Source organism: Sus scrofa, chromosome 16 (genome assembly GCF_000003025.6).
Source record: "Sus scrofa isolate TJ Tabasco breed Duroc chromosome 16, Sscrofa11.1, whole genome shotgun sequence".
Taxonomy (NCBI): domain Eukaryota; kingdom Metazoa; phylum Chordata; class Mammalia; order Artiodactyla; family Suidae; genus Sus; species Sus scrofa.
In genome coordinates, this window is record NC_010458.4 from 670,984 (window position 1) to 691,083 (window position 20,100).

Below are 20,100 nucleotides of genomic sequence, written 5' to 3' on the forward strand. Positions count from 1 at the left end.
GGGTTCAAATTCTACCTATGACTGGAATCTGGTAAAAGGCAGCATACATCTTTGAGTGGACTGACTACTGGAGGAAGCGGGGGTGAGCATGAAAATCAACCAGAAAAACTAGTTTTCTGGGTCTATTTCTGGAGGCTTTGCCATTCCAGACCTCACTTGTCAGCGTTTCAAGGTTTCATGGGCTGCTAATCCCACAGGCTTTGAGTCAACTTGATTTTCTATTTCAAGCATCCTCTCAGAATCAAAAAAGGAACCGGCATGAAAGCAGGTAAACAGAGGACGATGCATAAAAGAGAGAGAAGTCTCCCCCGAAAGGAAAATGTTATGGCATAAGTCAGAACGATTTTTCAATCAGCTCAAACTGATTTTTCTTACATCAAAGACTTGGGAGAATAAACTTCTTTCTCATCCTGCTGTTTGTCTTCCCTGGGGGCACATCCATGTCTCTGTTAAACAAATGACTACTGGGGAATAAATCTGCAGTTTTGAGAAACGCTTTATCATCTTACCTGTGGCTAAGGGGTGATCTGGGGGGAAGCTGGCAGGGGAGAGAGAAAGGAGAGAGAAAGTGGGGACAGGTAGAGTGGGGAAGGAAGACAGAGGGAGTGGTATAGAGGGGAGGATGTGGGGGGGGTCCCGGGGATTGAATTCATCCGTCTTCCTAAACTCGGTTTAGGAGGGTTACCAAGTCAAGCATTTTTCTTTGCAGGTGCAGGAAAATAGAAGGACAGCCACTGCCCTTCTTGGGGACACCAGCAGAAGGCGTGTGGCAGCTGGTGGTTTTGGTTCCGCTACCCACTGCTGTCAACAGAGCTCTCAGCAGTTTCTCTTGGTCACCAGGGTGACTTTGACTTCTTATTTTCTATTAGAAAGGGCTAATTTGGAGGCTGTCTGTAGAAGGCTCTGCCATATGTTACCCATTGAACAAACTGCCCCGATTATAGGCGCTGAGCTGAGAGCGTGTGTGGGATCTAGGCTCTTTCACTCATTAACTTCGCTGGCCTCAAAGACAGCGTGCACACATTTTCCCCTCCTCTAACTTGTCATTGTGAAAGCTCAGAAGTGGCCAAGCAGAGGGCTGAGTGGAGAATGATGGGACAATAATCATACATTAAAACTCAATCGTACATGCTGGCCAGCAAAGCACGGCCGAGTCATTTATTACATTTGATCCTTTCAACAGCTATGAGGATCCTCCTTGTCTCAAAGCTAAGGTCACTGGGGTCCTGTCCTCTAGTCACTGGGAGGAGATCCTGGGACGAAGCTTCATGCTCGAGTCACTCAATCAGGACTCTCTGAGTCTTCCGACTCCAGCCCTAAATGCTCCTCGTTTTCCAGTTTCCTCTTTGGGGGGAAAGGTGGACATTAATAGTGAGAACTTTAAAGGCTCCTCAGAGTTTGAGGCGTCTGGTCATCTGACACATCAGAAAAAAGATGTGTGTGCCTCAAAGCACTCTGATCTTGGACCCTGCTCCTGAAGGCTGTCTTACCCACCCCAACAGGGCTCTGGGCACTTGTTCAGGCAAGAGGCTGCTGACTCTTATTTTACTTTCAACTGAAAGACCCAGGCAGGATTCAAGCTTGCTTGGCATCCTAAGGCTTAGTGTTCCCCTGCCTTAGTCTTTACCACTCTGACTATTGAGATCCTTGGCATCACAGCTTCTGTGAATTACGAATTACCTTCAGTCGCTCTTTTAAAAAAAACCCGTGTCTCTGGTGTTAACAGGTGTCCATAAATACTCAAGACATCTTGACTGGTTGCTTCTTTAGGGACTTAATTTTCCTGTCAGTGATAGTAAAAGGCCTAAAGTGGCTGCTAAGGGCATTTACAAGAGAGGTTGATTAAATCTTTTATATCATATGTCACTTTGAAATTGATAACATGTGCACAGTAAATGAATGGGTGCAGATGTAACAGTGGCAGCAATACAATGACAGTGTTTCTAATTGGAGTAAATGAGACTCAAAGGGCTGCAGCCCCAGAAGATATCACGGATCTATCTCAAACTTTAGGGAAGAAGGCATCAGTCATTTTCTACATTTTTCATGTGTGGTCAAGGTTGAGAAGTGCCATGCTAGGAGCTCTCCTGTAGCTCAGTGGGTTAAGGATCTGGTGGTGTCACTGCAGTGCCTGGGGTCATTGCTGTGGTATGGGTTTGATCCCTGGCCCAGGAACTTCTACATGCTATGGATGAGGCCAAAACGGAAAAAAAAAAAAAATAATAAGTGCCTTGCTGAATTGTCCCCATGCCAATGAGTAAGTAGATGGATAAAACCACTCTCATTTGTTCTTCAGCTGACCTTACAACTAAATTACATCACACTGTATTCCCGCCTAGAGTCCACTTCAAAGCTGTATCTACTATGGCAGGTTTTCCATTCAAGATGCACACTGAGTCACCTGATGAACTTTCAGAGGAGTAGATATCAGAGATGAGAGTGAGACATTCAGATTCAGGGGGCTGTGATAGGGTCTAGGCACATGTATTTATTAAATGGTTCAGGGGCAATTCTGATGAAGAGCTGGCACTAAAAACCATGGGACTAGGGCTTAGGTTCACAACCAGGGCCAATTTTTTGCCTCCCCACAGTACATTTGGCAATGTCTGGAGGCATTTTTGTTTGTCACACCGAGGAGAGGGGAGGATGGTGCTGGCATCTAGAGGATGGAAGGCAGAGCTGCTGCTCAGCAGCCTACTGTGCACCGGACAGACCCCAGCAAAGAATTAATAGGACCAAAATATCACCAGGGTGGCTCTGGAGAAGGTCTTAATAAGGTGTCACATTCACCCCATGCATGACTTTAAAGCATTGGTAAAATCTGTATTTATACCAGGATATTATGAAATCATTTTACACATTTTTATTTAAAGTGAATTAAAACGAATGAAAAGACAAACGAAGACAAAACCAAATAGCTCAAACACTGGCAAAGCCCACCCAATTCTATTTTGGATTGTGAACTAAAACACTAAAGAGACACTGATGATTAACGTTTTGATGGGCTCATTTATTTTCCACTTGGACAGCATTTATTTACACTTCATCAGGCATTCTTTAAATGGCATTGGATAGAATGAACTTGTTAAAAAGCTATCTTGTAGGAGTATGGGATTATTCAAATCTCAGGTAGTTTTAATAATTTTTTTTTTTGCATGTGGATTTTAGAGAATAAAGCTAGAAGACTGTGGGCAACCAGATGTGTGAGTTTATACACTGATCTGGAACACCTGTAGTTGGAGTAATTTAATCTACATTTTTCATTCGCTACTAATTAAGAATTAAGTGTCTAGTTCTAGGCTAGGATTAGAAGCCCCGTCAATATAGATTTCAGAGTGAAAGGATTAAAAAGGCATTAACTCTCCATCCTCGTTAGCCATTGTTTAGTCTCCTGGGCATCTCCATTCTCCAAGATGCTTCATTTATACAAGCACAACACACCTTGCTATCGATCTCACTGCTCCCCAGCGCAGACTGAATCACGTAGAGCAGCGCATCCGTGAGCCCGTCACATTCCCGCATCCTCCTCCGGGCCTCTTCTCCAGCTGAACTCACATTCCTGCAAAGCAAAAGGATGTGTCAGCACCCTTTGTGGTGGTCACCCGGAAATCGTTCTTCCAGTCCCACCTCCTCTCAGAGTTTTAATGGAAATACTCTGCTTGCCCCTTCAGAACATTTGCCAAAAATACAGCTTTTCTTCTTCTTTTTTTTATGCAAGCCTGCAGCATATGGAAGTTCCTGGGACCAGGCATCAGATCCAAGCTGCAGCTACGACCTCCACCACAGTGGCAGAATGCCGGATCCTTTAACCCCCTGCACTGGGGGACCTGGAGCTGCAGACATGCTGCTGATCTGACTGTGCCACAGTGGGAACTCCCCAAGAACATAGCTTTAATGAGTGGGGAGGGTCTCCACAAAAGATACTAGAGTTGGGTGAGTCACACATGAAATGCTAGAAATAGAGAATGCAGAATTCCAAGCACATGATCCATGAAAGTCCCATGACTGCTGAGAGGGCAGACTTTGGCAAAGTCTTCAAGGTCTGCTTCATTTACAACCGCCGAGGGAATCAGAAGCTCTTTGGTTCAAAGGCTTCTTCTTCTTTCAGAAAGTTTGAAATAACTTTTCAAAGACAAAGCTTCCAACTTACTGAAATATTTTAGAGATCAACTTTCACCTGCCTCAAAAATATACCTACCTTGGCTCTGCCAGAAGTAAACGTCTAGAAATGTATTCTTATGTTATTTTTTACTTTTTTTTCGGGCTACACCTGTGGCACATGGAGGTTCCCAGGCTAGGGGTCCAGCTACAGCTGCCAGCCTATGCCACAGCCACAGCCACATCAGATCTAAGCTGTGTCTGAGACCTACACCACAGCTCACAGCAACGCTGGATCCTTAACCCACTGAGAGAGGCCAGAGATTGAGCCTGCAATCTCATGGTTCCTAGTCGGATCATTTCTGTTGTGCCACGACAGGAACTCCTTTCTATATTTTATTTTATTTTTATTTTATTATTTTATTTTATTTTATTTTAGAGATGTATTCTAAGAACACGGAGATATCTGGGAAAATTTAGTCATTGGATGCCCATGGGCAGGTGCTGCCCAAACGTCTTCCTGTAAAGACACAGGCTGAGCAAAACGCAATAGAAGGGACCTCTTGCAATGGAATGCACAGCTGGAAGGCAGAGAGATCTTCTACATCTACAAAAGACACGGGAAAATCAGGTCGAAGGCACATCTTTGGGATGCTTTTAGTGACTCCACAATCTGAGAGGGCATTCTTCCTCTCCTAACCATGGCTAGGGTTTCCTTCCAGCAGAGAACTTCTGCAGTAACTGATTTACAGACAGCACAGCCTGTTAGAAGGATGCTGGAGGAAGTGAGTCAGTGGAAGGTACAAAGAGACTGAAGGAATTTAGTAACTGTGGGGAAGGGTGATGGAAAGAGATAATGCTCTTGATAGGGCAACGGTCCTCAAACTAAGACTAGCGTCAAAATCACGCTAGTTGCTAGGCCCCATCTAAAGATCACAGGTGGAGTTGGATAATTTGCATATTACCAAATATCAATGCTGACATTGAAGATTATTGCTCTTGCCCTAATTCTAGGAGGAGGGTTTGGTTGGGAAGGGTAGTGTTCTTCACTGACTGCTGGGCCCAGCCACGGGGCAGATTCCAAGAATCTGTGGTTTTGGACAGAGCCCACAGGGGTATTTTAACAGAATGAATCTCTGAACCCACACTGTGACTGACACAGTATTCTCATTTCATTTTCCCAACCTCCTTTCATGTTACACTTCACTCCATTTTATAGATGAGAAAACTGAGACTCAGAGAGGTTGTCCAAGGCCACATAGGCAGTAAGTGGAAACAACAGAACAGTGTCTGTGAAGGGTAGAAAAGCAAGAGCTTTAGGCTTGGTGCAAAACATGGACTATGATTTTTAGGAATTAAGTGAAAATAAAACAGACTCAGTGCTAAAATGCTACTGAACATAAATGTTTTCTTTAATATCCACAAAGTTCTGTAGGCATGTTTAAAGAGACTCTATTGGCATTTTAATGTAACACTGGGAAAGGTTAGTCAATTCAAATTAGTATTTTTGGCATTTGCTGATCTTAAAATATAAACAAAACTCCTAAGTTCCTTAGATGATATAACTGAGCCAATATTGGCAGCATTTTTATGTAAAGTGTTATAGATTCTGCCTTGGGGTGGCCAACCTTGGCTTCAAACACCATGGGAGGGAGGAAAACTTCCCAGGAAGGAAAAAGTGGTGAGAGACACTGGCCTTTGTAAGGGAGTATTTTTAGACCATTCCTTCTTGAAATGATTTTCACCAGCTTGAGCTTTAGCTTTGTCAAAAATTCCATTCAGACCTCTTTGGTAAGAAGAATGCCGAGTGCAATGTGTATGATTCTGTGTTTTAAATCTTGCCTCTTCATCCTTTGATGCATCATGTTTCCAAAGACAGAATCATGGAATTTAGACCTGAAAAAAACTGTAGGGAGAGCTCCGTGGACCTTCATCCCAAATGTCTCCACATTTTTCCCTCAACCAGGAATGCTTCGTCTTTCCTTAGAGTGGGGGTGGGCTGTCTCCTGATCGAAAAATAAACGTCATAATGATCAGCCCTTATTTTCATTGGTAATCAAAGAATGGGCAGGGCCAAACAATCAGTGGGAAAGATCAGGAATTAACAACTATTGTCAACAGGGTACATTTTCTTTTTTTTTTTTTTTTTTGTCTTTTTGCTATTTCTTTGGGCCGCTCCCGCGGCATATGGAGGTTCCCAGGCTAGGGGTCGAATCAGAGCTGTAGCCACTGGCCTACGCCAGAGCCACAGCAACGCTGGATCCGAGCCGCGTCTGCAACCTACACCACAGCTCACGGCAACACCGGATCCTTAACCCACTGAGCAAGGGCAGGGACCGAACCCGCAACCTCATGGTTCCTAGTCGGATTCGTTAACCACTGCGCCACGACGGGAACTCCCAGGGTACATTTTCAATATTAATTTCAGCCCTTCCTTCCTTCCTTTTTTTGCTTTTTAGGGCCACACCCATGGCCTATAGAAGTTCCCAGGCTAGGGGTCAAATTGGAGCTGTTGCTGCTGACCTACCCCACAGCCACAGCAATGGGAGATCTGAGCCACATCTTCGACCTACGCCACAGCTCATGGCAACACTAGATCCTTAACTCACTGAGAGAAGCTTGTGATCGAACCTGCATCTTTGTGGATACTAGTTGGGTTTGTTACCACTGAGCCACAACGGGAACTCTGGATTTCCACTTTTAATCAACTTCCATATATGCCACAGGTGTGGCCCTGAAAAGGGAAAAAAAAAAAATCCCAATAATCTGTGTGTTGGTCATTGAACAGTTAGTTGGAATTAACGTCCCATGTAAATGCCTGACAAAGAGCCAAAAACCAACCTACGAAGTCCCTCTCTCCTGTGGTACTTAAACCATCTCTGCTCATCTTGGGGGAGGTGATTTACATGTCTGGCTAGAAACTGGGTACAGCAAAATTCTCTTAGCTTCTACTTCTATATGGCCTAGTTACTTTATGGATTCCCAGAACATCATCTGAGATGTCAACCACAAGTATCAGACGGTAGCAATAGCACTAGGAATAGCCCCGCCTCCATAAACTTCTACTGAGAACAAATAATGGGAGGTGGAATTTATTTGAAAAGCTATTGACTTGTCTCTCTACTTACATGTTTTTAAATCTGGTGCTTCATCACAGCCAAGTCAGAACAATTTCCAGAGAAATTAATTTCCCTTTTCCTGTCTCCCTTTCTCCCTCTCTCTCTTCCTTTCTTCCTCCCTTTTCCTTTTTTCCTTTCTTTCTTCCCTCCCTTTCTTTCTTCCTTCATTCCTTCCTTTCCTTCCCTTCCTCCCTCCCTTCTTTCTTTTCTTTCTTTCCTCTTCTTTCTCCCCCTCTTTCTCTCCCTCTTTCTCTCTCTCTCTCTCCCTTTCATTAGCTCCATCTTCAAAGTCTATGAGTCTGTTTCTGCTCTGCAAATAACTTCATTCATATCTTTTTTTTCAGATTCCACATATAAGTGGTATCACATGATGTTTGTATTTACTGTCTGACCCTTCAATTAGTATGATAATCTCTAGGTCCACCCATGTGGCTGCAAATGGCATTACAGACTTTGAAAAAAAACTTATCATTAGCAAAGTGACCACTGGGGTGGTGAGTGGAGGGATGGACCAGGGGTTTGGGGTTTGCATATGCACCAACAGAGGTATGGAATGACTGGCCAACAGGGACCTTCTGTATAGCATAGGAACTCTACCCAGTTTTCCCTGGTGGTCTATGTGGGAAAAGAATCTGAGAGAGAATGGATGTGTGTACAAGTATAACTGAATCACTTTGCTGTAAAGCAGAAATTATCACAACATTGCAAATCAGCTATTCTTTAATACAACTTTTTAAAAATGGGAAAAAAATAATAGAGCCTCTTAGGAAAAAAAAGATTAAGCACCGTCTTGCTGTTTGGATTCCTGCTCTGCACATTACTGTCTTCTCCTAAGGAAGGCAATTTCTTTATAAATCAGGACAGTGATGGCTTGGTAATTGCTCTGTGGAGCTGCAGGGACAGAATGCTTCAGTGGCCTAAAGACCAACTACCCACCAGGTTGGCAATGAACCCTGCTGCCATGCTGTCCTTAGAGCTGTCCCTCAGTGGACACCCCCACTCCCACTCATGAATGTAAAGCAGCAGAGAAAGAGTGATGAGCTGACACTGACTATTCAGAGCTGCCCCTTTCTAGGACTGCCTAGATGCGTGCCTTCTGGAATCAGCCATGCATCACTCCCACTGTTCCAGAGATGCCTAGAGCAGAACCACAAACACCTGAGTCAAAAGACACCCAATCGCTGTCAAGTACCACCTAGGGTTTCAGTTCCACAGTTCCAATTAAAATTGACAGACGCTGCAGAGTTAACTGCTTTCTGAGATACCTGCTCAAAGCTTCCCATTGGGCTAAATTACAAGGAAATGGCAGGGAAAAAAGGGGGGGGGGATGCTGTGTGGCTAAAACCATTACCTGTGAACCTAATTGTGCCTGTGGTTCTTGGTGCTCCATGAATACCCACAACTGTTTCCTAGCTTGTAGCTCTCGGTTCATGAGCTGTACTCACTGTGCCTTAAGACTCTAGTCACCTGACTGAATCTCAAGCTTGGAGCAGTGCCGTATGTAGCCCAGTTCCTGGCCAATTCTTGCCCTCCTGCCCTGTATTCCACTAACTCCTGAAATGTTTCACTGGGGCACGTTTGTGGTGGGCTCTTCTTTCTCCCGTGAGAACTCAGATTGGGGATGCATGTCACATTGGAAATCCCACCTCGGCATCCCACCAAGTCTGCCCCAACATCAGCGAGCATCTCCATAGAACAGAAAAACCATTGGCCTGCCAAGGTCCCAATACAAATGCAACAACAGCCAAAGGAAAATGCCATGTGTCAAAATGCAAATTAAGTTCATAGATTAAAAAACAGTGTTTTATTCCTTTTCTGCTAAGCCAAATTATTTTTCATCAACTAAACATGATTTAAGATAAATCACAGAATCTGAGTTTTAAAATATATATAATAAATTAATATGCCAGGAAAGGGTGAAATGCAGTATTCACTTCACCAAGCAGGCTGCTTCTAGGAAAGTGAGCACTGTGGCTAAATAATGAACAATGCCCAGGCCATCCAATTCAGTGTATTATGAATCCTCCATCTTCTACGAAGCAGGAGAACAAAGGTGACTAATAAGGGATTATAGGTAATTGGCTACTTGCCTTTTAAATGTCAAATTGTGGGTTTGAAGACTTTCAAGACTTGGCATTATGTTCTGGATTATTAATAGCTATTATCAAAACAACCTTTCTAAAATTTCATTCCAATTCATCACCTAATTCCCCATATGCAGTCATGTAATCTCTCTACTTATTGACTTGCAGGAAATTTTAACAAATCGTACTTCAAAGACATATTAAAGCTGGGATTCCATGTGATTTTTAAAAGCTCACTCATCTAGATGATAAATTTTTCTCGAGGTGCATTTCTTCTTTTCATAATTGCTTTGATCCTTCACCAATATCCTACTGCATCCCAATAACAACAATCAAAAAACCAAAAGTATCATAAGAGGCAAAGAACTGCATTCACTCTTAAGTTTTTCTCTTCCTTCTACTTCTCCCTTCCCACTGTGCTCTGTACAATTCCCCAGTCCCACTGAGGCAGAAGAAGGGTGGGCTCCAGGATAGACACTGACAACCAGCCACCTATCTATACTTCCAGATGGCAGTAACAATAGGCACAAGGCAAATAACTGTTACCTGGCTTCTGTGGATATGTTAAATAATGGTAACAATGACCAAAAGCCCTGACTAGGCCAAAGACCAAGAAAACTTCACATCCTGAGTGTCAGGGAGAGCCCAAATACACATGCAAAGAGAGAGCCCTGTGGGTCAGAAAGGGAGGGGAAGCAAGACCATAATAAGTCTAGGTAACATTCCCACTGTGCCTCACTTTAGCATCCATCTTGGCCAAAAGATGGGCATGCAGATCAGGGAGGGGGCCGGGTTTGGTCAGGTACGAAAGATAAAACAAGATAATTGGCCAAAGGAAAACAAAGACCTGGAAGAACTGCCCCACATAAGTGGTTTAAACCACCTCTCTGGCACACTCCTCATTCAGGAGGAGGCAGGCACCTGCACCCCTCCTTTGGGTGTATATTACTGCTATGCTTCTGCCTTAAATAAACAGACTACTTTTCTGTGTGCTCTCCCATATGCTGTACTGTGTTTGTAACAATAAACTTTGTACCTGTTTTCAGAGTCTGCCTCCTTGAAACAATCTTGCTTTCAGCAGAGCAGGGCAATTCTGCTTGCAGCCTCTAGGTGGTTTAGTGACTAGGATTCCTGGTTCTCACCCAGGCTGACCAGGTTCAATTCCTGAGCACAGAATTAAGAGCTCACTTCGAGCCATCACTCACTGCTGTCCCTCTGAAATCAAGACTGGCACCATCAGCATTTCTTGAAGTTGATGGCTCACTATCTTTGCCCAGCATGAGAGGGTTAAGTGACTAGAAGAAGCCCGGGCCACCAGATTCAGATGGAGAAAAGAATCTCCTGTTACTCTGCTGGTACAGTCAGAAGCCTGCTGGTAACACCCCTCCCTGCTTTTAAACTCTTTTTTTTTTTTTTTTTTCTTTTTACATTTCTTCCTTGGAAAATGTCTCCTTGAATCTGTGGTCAAAATGCAAATAAAAATAATCCCTGGATCAAAGCAGCTTAAGCCTTACGTCCAAATGGGGAGGAAATGATTAAAAATTTTAAAAAGAGAAGTTTTTTTCCTTTAATCTCTTAAAATGTACCTATCTCTCATTAGTATTTCATGAACTTAGAAGTCTGGACAACTCAATTAGTAGTCTTTTATTTGGGCCAAAGAACATGATAAATGATAAGGAATCCAGACTCCAGTTAATTTGACCAGGGACAACTGTATTGTTCCAGCTAAGTAAAAGGAACAAACTAAGCCAATCTTTGGCCAAAAATGAATGAAAACTGTAGACAGCATCTCTGGACCACTTCTTCTTGCTTTTGGAATGGAAATATCTAGTATAGGGGTAGCTAATGACAGAAGAAGAAACTCAGAATACATACACACTTTTGTAAGAAAAACATAAAGAAAGCTCAGTCAAACCAAGATCACTTGGCCTTTTAATTTTTTTCTAAAGGGAAAAGAGATACTTACTTATCTTAATATTTATATTTAATCTTAATATTGAAATATCTTTCATTTCTGGAAGAAATCTCTGAAAGACTTATTAAAAGAAAGCAGGAGCCAGGTTCTTAAAGAGGAGAGCTAATGTGGTCTTTACAGTTTACGCACTGGTCTTAGGTGTAATTTAAGAGTCATGCTGGAAAAATTGTTATCAGCACAGTTCAAAGAAACTCACATTTTAAAATTAAGGCTGCTATGGAACCTATATAGTTTGTTTGTTTATTTTGTCTTTTGGGGGCTGCACCTGTGGCACATGGAAGTTCCCAGGCTAGGGGTCAAATTGGAGCTGCAGCTGCTGGCCTACAACCACAGCTCACAGCAACACCAGATCCTTAACCCACTGAGGGAGGCCAGGGATTGAACCCAAGTCCTCATGGATACTAGTTGGGCTCATTCCCGCTAAGCCACAATAGGAACTCCCTATAGCACCTATATAGTTTAATTGTCTGCTTCTGTTTTGTTATGATTGGACTGTCTCTTCTTGGTTGTGGGAGAGCAAATTCTAAAGATATCTCTTCAAGATTACTGCCCCTGGTTTTTCAAACACTAACCGAAGCACTGCTGTGAAGAGGCTTTGCAGATGGAATTAAGGTTATTAATCAGCTGACTGTAAGATGGAGAAATGATCCTAAATTATCCTCCTGCGTGCTACATAATCACAGAAGCTCTTTAAAGCAGAAGAGAGAGGCAAAGACACAGTCCAACAGATTCAGCTGAAGAGGAGGTAGGAGCGATGAGGAAAGATGAAGGGACATTACTGGCTCCGCAGGACTGGTGTGGCCTCTGGAAGCTGACACCTGCCACCCTACAGCCAGCAAGGGAATGGGACCCTCCGTCTATAGCTGCAAGAAGTGAATTTGATCACCAACCTGAAAGAGCCAGGAAACATGTTCTGTTCTCTCCAGAGCCTCCTGATAAAGCCTGCCAGCAGACACCTTGATTTTGAACTTGAGAGACATCAAGCAGAGAGATCAGCCAAGCTCCCTGATCTGCTGATGTACACCACTCTGGGATAATAAGTCTGTGTTGTTCTAACCCCCTACATCTGTGGTAACTTGTTACATTACGGCAGCAATGGAAAACCTACGCTATCTACACATCCCCAGAAGAAAAAAATTTGCATTTTCCATAAATGTTCACTTTACCCTTCTGCTGAAGAATTTCAAAACTTTGAGACAAGCTTTTTGCATTTTCAAATGGAGGCATTTTAGATGCTGTGAATGATAAGATGCTGTCATTAGGATTTTTAGATGCCTCTTGGTGCCGAAGTGGTAAACACGTCTCTCACCATCTCCAGGTAACCTAAATGTGACTTTTCTTGGTTTACTACTACCAGATGGCCAGCCCTCAACATGAGTACAGGATAATGGCACCACTGGGTGCACAATTTCCTTTTAATGCTTTAGTGGTGAAGGGAGTAACGCTTTTAAAAAAAGATCCAGGAATTACAATGCAGCTTAGAAAGGTCGCTCAGCAAAGACACGATGAGCAGCCACAGAGCCTTGTTAAAAAGAGCCCACAAGTTGGCCCTGAAGAGCCTTGTTTCACTGTCTCTCTTCATCCCTCAAAATCAGTGCTTCCATTAGAGGGTTTCTCACCTGTTCTGGCAATTACACTGTTCTCCTAATGTTGAGCAAGTGTTAAGGTTTATTAAAAACCCTTAACCATCTCGGTGGTCACCCTAAGGATAACAAGAAAACAAATGCAACACTTGTGCCCTCTACTATGGACTCAAGGTACATGTGTCATCTGGCTTCACTGTTCTTTGTAAATGACAATGGTTCTCGGAATTCCAGCACAAGATACATACAATGACTCTATGGGAAGAATGTCAAGGTGTCAATGCACCAGCAAAACAATCTAGAAAATATAATTTGGAAACCCAAGGTTTTTCTAACACTCACTTTATTACAATCTCTCCCATTATCAATCCTTTTATTTATTTTATTATTTTTTATTTTTTTGCTTGTAGGGCTGCACCGCTGCATATGGAAGTTCCTCTGCTAGGGGTTGAATTGGAAGCTACAGCTGCTGGCCTACGCCACAGCCATAGCAACGTGGGATGTGAGCCTCATCTGCGACTTACAACATAGCTCAGGACAATGCCATATCCTTAACCCACTAAGTGAGGTCTGGGATCGCACTAGAATCCTCATGGATACTAGTTGGGTTCATTACCACTGAGCTATGATGGGAACTCCGTTATCAATCTTTTTATATGTGCTAATATGGGAAGGTTTGCATCAGCTAATTAATAAAGGAAAAAAAGTTACAGAAAAGACAGAGTAGAATGATTCAATTTCTCAGCAAAAGAGAGCAGGAGAGAATCCTTATATAGTATCTAAATTCAGCTGGTACTAGACCAGCAGGCCCAGAGATCGAATCCAATATTTCCAATGATCCTCAACATTCCCCTAAAATTTCCCGAGATACAATGTATTACTTTAGTTTTAATCACAAATGCTTACCACAGACTATTTTTTCTACAGAACGTGCTAAAAGTCAAGTATATAAATTGTTCCAATACCAAAGAAATTTAGAACTGCTACATGCTTAAAAGAAGTGTTCCCTCTTTTCTTTCCCACATGGATGCACCTCGAGAATGCTCATGACTGACAATCTCCCATGAGCACTAGCCACTGGCGGGGTGGGGAAAGGAGGGTGCTGGGGGTTATAAGTAGTCACAAGGAGGCCAGTTGCAGCCTCTCCCCTGTTCTCCATCTGGTCTGCATCACAGGGGGTGGGCAGAGACACTTACCTCTAAATCAGTGTTACTTAGCTTTTTTTTTTTTTTCTTAGGGCTACACATGTGGCTTCTGGAAGTTCCCAGGCTAAGCGTTGAATCAGAGCTGCAGCTGCCAGCCTACACCACAGCCTCAGCCACGCAACCTATATCACAGCTCATGCCAATGCCAGGTCCTTAACCCACTGAGCGGGGCCAGGGAGCAGGGCTGCATCCTCATAGATACTGAGCCACAATGGGAACTCCCACTTAACTTTTTTATTTGGTTTTAATTCTGAATTTCCCGTATGATGGAGCCCCTGAATTATATTGGGGATGAACAGAATAGGAGGAATGAGGGTGACAATGAGCCTTTACAAAGCCTACTTATGGCCATGGTGACCCAGAGAGGGTAATAACGAGGAAATATCTAAAAAGCCAAAAAAAAAAAAAAAAAGGTAAAAATGTCACGAAGAAAAAAGCAAAGTTGTGCCACCTGGAATCTGTTTTGGGGGGAGCATTCCTTAAAGGTTATTTTGTTGTGCACAAAACACTCTAACTCACTAGATAAATATGGTGTTGCTCATGTGTGAATCCTAATTTACCACACATCAGTCAGCTCCCACAGCAAAGCATTTCCAGAATCCTCCTCCATGGCCACTGCCAGGTCAGCACCAGCATCCCTTATCTCTTAATCAGTCTCTCTGCTTCTGCCCTCATTTCCCCACCTTACGGGGAGACTCCAGGGATTCTTCTAAGATGTACTTTGGAGCTTGGGTCCTCCCACCCCAAGAGCTTTCATTGTACTCAGGGTCAAACTCAAGGTCCTGCCATGGTACACATCCAGGATCCTATGCCTTCTTTGTCACTTTGCCAAACTTCTGCTCACTCTTCCTGTCTTTTTCACAGGAAGGCTTTCCCTGTTCCCCTGACCAGTGCAATCCCTTTATTCTATGCTCATTCATCATACCCTTTCATGTGAGAAATAAAATATTGCCTGCCCTATTGGTAAACAAAAGATGTCAAAGTCATCAGAGACTGCAGTCACCTCAATGGTTGAGCTGGTGAGCCCTGAGGGAACTCAGGAAGGAAACAAAGAACACTTGCCATCTAGCAGCCATCAGACTTCAGCCATTCCCTAGGGTGAGCCCTCAGGATGGGAAAGCATGGGATGCTGGCCCCGGAGAGCTGAGGTGCTTATCAAAAGAATGATTTTAGTGGGTCCGGACCTTTGCATCTTACCATACATGGAAAAGCCCTAAATTCCTTAACATGAGATATCTAGTTTTATGTTATTAACAGCAAGCTTTTGTTCCTACTACCTGCCATTTGTTGTAAAACTCCTGTGTATCCCAGCTCCCCCCTCATCTCCTCAGGGTGCAGTTTTCCTCCATAATTTTCTCAGGGTTACTTCAGATGTTAGCCCAGGCTTAAGTCCTCAGTTTGGTCCACTGAGTAAAACATAACTCTCAACTTTGAAGTTGTGCATATATTTTTTCAGCTCCCATGAGAGTCTCCCCCAACTTATGTTACTTGCTTCCTGCCCCCTGGCATCCAGTCACTCTACACTCAGGTCCCAGAGCATCACATTTATTCTAGGGAGTGCTAGTGACTGGGAAGCTGGCTGCAAGGAGGCCAGCTGCGGGAAGGATGGGCAGCCGGGCAAACTGACAACATCAAGACCAACTCTGATTGGGGTTAAGAGAAAAAGGACAGGTGCCCTCGGCCAGGTGTGTCTGCACTCAGAAGCACAGGTTGGCAGCAGGCAGCACCCCGCCCCCACCATGGTTCCCTGTCTCCACCCAGGACCGACTCTGGTCTGGGGCTAACTATGCACGGCTGCTTGTGATTGATTTCTCTGCTTGTCAAATGGTGGTAACATCCTAGAATGGGGAAGAGACAGGAGAACCAGGTGACGAAACTAATGTGCTGCAGCCACAGAAGGGACATAAAATTAGAAGCCAACACCAGAACAGCCTCTGGCTGCCTGCTCCTTCTCTAGCCCTAGTCCATAGGAAGCTCAGAGACAGACCAGGCAACATGAAACTGCAGCTGAAGGCAGTGGGATTCCAGGGAGCCACAGCCAGGGGACGCGCTCTTCTCTTAGCAGGTCCTGATTTGTGTAACACAATGTCTGTGAACACTGGCATTCATCTGTGAACGATGGAAGCACTTATGCTCAGAAAGTCAGCCTGGGGGAGTAGAAAAGCTTTGCTTCGAATTTCAACTCGCAATATCAGCCTGGCCTTGGGGGTCAGCTCTCTGACCCTTGGTTTCTCCATCTGCAAAGTGGGCTCATGTTTTGAGAAGGTAGCCAAGGCAAGGTATGTGAGGTATTTAGGTGCCAGAAGAGGACTCAACTCTCCCTTGATAATGCCCAGTAGCTCCCAATACTTTCATTACAATTGCATGATGGCTGCAGTCCAGAGTCAGCAGCCATCAGTTACAGTGGGTTTCCTGTGAGCCAAGCCCTGTGCCAAGCTGCTTATGTGCATGACTGCAGGGCCAGCACAAAGGGGAGGTGAGTGAGGCCTTCTCTCTGTGCCAAATTTAAGGGGGTGCAAAAAAATTCACTAATCATCAGAAACAATACGGGTTTTTTTGGTTTGGTTGGTTTTGGCTAAGGCTATGGTATGTGGAAGTTCCTGGGCCAGAGACGGAACCTGAGCCATAACAGTGATAAGTCATAATCCTTAACCCGCTGAGGCACCAAGGAACTGCAAATTGTGGTAAAATGAAAATAACAAAATTTATCATCCTAATAATTTTCAGCATGCAGTTCAGTGTGTTAAGCACCTTTCCATCGCTGCACTAAATCATATTTAAACATTTTCCATCAAAATTAATGAAAAAACCTATGATGAGCAAAATACCAAAATTTTAAACAAAGATGAGCTCCAACTCTGTGTCATCTCATTCTCATCCTCATTCTCCATTGCCACCACACTGCCATTTACAGATGGGGAAACCAGGGCTCGGAGAGGCCACCTCAGGTGCCCAAGATCACACAAAGAGGGGTTTTCTGGTCAGACCTGGATCTGGACACCAGCTCCTCTAGGTTTGGGTTTTACACTTACAATGACATAACATCACACCCATCTCAAAAACAGCTTGTCGGAAGCTTCCAGTGCACGGTCTGAACACAGTCCCAGCTCAGCCATCAGCCCCACTGTCATCTCATCACCGTTCCACCTGCCCTCCGTCAGGTCTGCAGCCCACTCCCTTTGCCTCTCCTCAGCCTTCTCTCCATTCTCCCCCTTGTGTGCACAGCTAAATCTCCGCTGCACAGAGAACATCTCATCTCTAACTGCCTGCCACTTCCACAGTTCCCCTGGCATACAAAAATAAAGAAGTCCCTTCAAAATGACCCTCTTCCCCAATATTCTCAACAATCAGCTCCCAGAGCGCCCTTGTGACACAGTGGGTTAAGGATCCGGCATTGTCCCTGCTGCTGCCATGGCATGGGTTCGATCCCTGGCCTGGGAACTTTCACATGTCTAAGGTGCGGCCAAACAGAAACAAAAATAGAAAATAAAACCACTCAGCTCCAAACAGACCCTTCCCCTCGAAAGGCCCTCACAGGTCTTTCTCCGCCAACCACACCCTGACTAGCCACCGTCAGCCCCTTGTTCTGCCCCATTCATGCCTCATGCTCCTCCTGCAAGAGGACCCTTTGGCCTGGACCACACATCTCCTCTCCCCCTTCCCCCGAAAGCTTTTCCTCATCCCAGTGCAGGCCTCTGGGCCATCTTCCTGGAGTGGAATCCATGACTCCTTTATTCAGAAGCCTTCCAGAAATTCTGCATCAAGTTTTTCTGACACCAAGTGCAGGCATTATGCACTATAGCTCAGATTCTCTTCTCTCCTTTTAGGCGAGAAGTATCACGTCCTATTCATGTGAGTTTCTCAGATACCTAGCAGAGCCCTGGGAACAGACTAGAAAGTCAATATATGTTTGTGTGGAACAAGGGCTGTCACCCAGTTTATCTACACTGTTGATTTAGCGCTTTGCCAAGGAGATGAGGATGAACTGGTTATGGCCGCTCTAATTACTTCCCAGAGGCACAGGCTGGGTGCAGCGTTGAGAGCCAAGAGGCTGACTCCTTGGCGGTGATACCATGGCTGAGAATTTTGTTTGGATTCTGAGAGCCCATCTTTAAATATTGGTTCACAGCTTTCTACCAGGAGCTCTGAGATGAACTGCTAAATCTCTCTAAGCTTCAGTTTCTTCTTATCTAAAATTGGGGGAGGGAGTTCCCGTTGCGGTGCAGTGGAAACAAATCCAACTAGGAACCATGAGGTTGCGGGTTCGATCCCTGGCCTTGCTCAGTGGGTTAAAGATCCGGCGTTGCTGTGAGCTGTGGTGTAGGTCACAGACATGGCTCGGATCCTGCATTGCTGTGGCTGTGGCGTAGGCCAGCAGCTGTAGCTCCAATTCAACCCCTAGCCTGGGAACCCCCATATGCAACAAGTACAGGCCTAAAAAAAAAAAAAAAAAAAAAAAAAAAGACCAAAAAAAAATACACACAAAAAATAAAATTGGGGGAAAAATCAAACCTACACAATAATCTATCATTTATAAAGCTGTTGTGAGAATCAAGTGATGATTAGTGGTATTCAAGAGTTTTTGGTCCATATTTATTATTTAACTGCACTGATAAACCAATAGTGGAACAGCTTCCTTGAAATGAGGTGGATGAAGAATTCAGCATCCCAAGAACCAGGGCCAGTGTGAGCAAACTGTGAGGACAAACTGAACTAAACAGGAGAAGAGACAGCCTGCCATTTGGTAAAATGGATTGATGTGGTGGTTTTACTGAGCAGAAAAAACCCAGTCTCCCACACTGTAGAGCAAGTAGGTACGTGATTCTACCTAAGAATTCAATCTCAGGGGGAAACCAGTGACCATGCAAGTAACATTCTCTTTGCAACTGGGGAGAGTTTATCAGTAGCCAAGAGAGTTAGAAGGCTCCTCGCTTTGGCGATAATTCGTACATGGCAGTTTTTAGGCAGCCAGCAGAACAGCCAGAGAAGGGCCTGTTCATTGACTCATTCATTCATTGCTCTTCAGCTGGGAGCAATCTATAGGGGTCTTTCTGGGACCAGATGTTGTTCTCGGGCAGGGCAATTTATAATAATAAAAGACATGGTCCTCCTGTAGGTAAAAATGTAGCTCATGGAGCAACTGGCCTGACACACACAGCACACAGGTAAGACCATCATTGCTGACTGTCAGAAGGTCTGATCAAGAGCCCAGCCAGCTCTGAAAAGGTATTAGGGAGGGACGGTATTTAGGAAGGTCTCTCTGAATAGAAGACATTTAAACTCCTTTATTTAGGTAAAGAGACTAAAATCCTCCAGGTGCTGGGAGTCACGTGCAAGGTCCTGAGGTAGAAAAAGTCTCCTTGCAGAGCAACAGAAAAGAGGCCAGTATCGCAAACACGGGGAGCGTGCAGGGCCTCACTGGGAGGGTCTGGCCAGCTTTGACCGTGGAGCCGCAGGGAGTTCAGATCTGTTCTCAGATTTTTTTTTTTTTTTCCTTTCTATGGCTACACCTGCAGCATATGGAAGTTTCAGGGCTAGGGACTGAATTGGAGGTGGCGGCTGTGCTAGAGTCAAAATAGATGGGGCCGCTTGGGAAGAAGGATGCAGTTTTAGTGATAATCAGAATGACCCATGGACCAGGTGAATCTGATATTTATGGTTCATTGTACGTCTTGGCCCTTGGCTTCACATAAATGAAAGCCTTTGGAATGTAAAAGATTTCTGTAGGAAGAAGAGGAAGCTTACAGGCCATGAGAGCTGACAGGTAAGGGCTCCCTTTCTCCTTCCTTTCTCTCCCTATCTCAGTGGCCTCTTGGGCACTCTGGACCCACAGCTCTGCCTTTCAGAGCTTTCCCCCTGCTGGCCTCCAAAGGAGGATGCTTAAACACTTGTCTTCCGAAGGTCTCTTTCTAAGCTTGCACGGGGCCCTAGCTGGGTGCTTGAGACAGAAGAGAAAGATAATCTGTGTCCATCATCTCTCCTCAAACAGGAATGAGCCCTGGAGAATCCTAATCAGGCCCAGCATCAATGCCTATG

At 44.4% G+C, this 20,100-nt stretch overlaps 1 protein-coding gene across 5 annotated transcripts in view; it reads right to left on the reverse strand.

Annotated features, from left to right (window-relative positions):
- CTNND2 (catenin delta 2) overlaps positions 1-20,100 on the reverse strand; it is a 1,013,144-nt gene that overhangs the window by 162,354 nt on the left and 830,690 nt on the right. For all 5 annotated transcript variants that reach the window (XM_021076845.1, XM_021076841.1, XM_021076844.1 and 2 more), the window contains exon 13: positions 3,442-3,559. In XM_021076845.1, the coding sequence (XP_020932504.1) occupies positions 3,442-3,559 (118 nt within the window). The remainder of the gene's footprint in view (positions 1-3,441; positions 3,560-20,100) is intronic.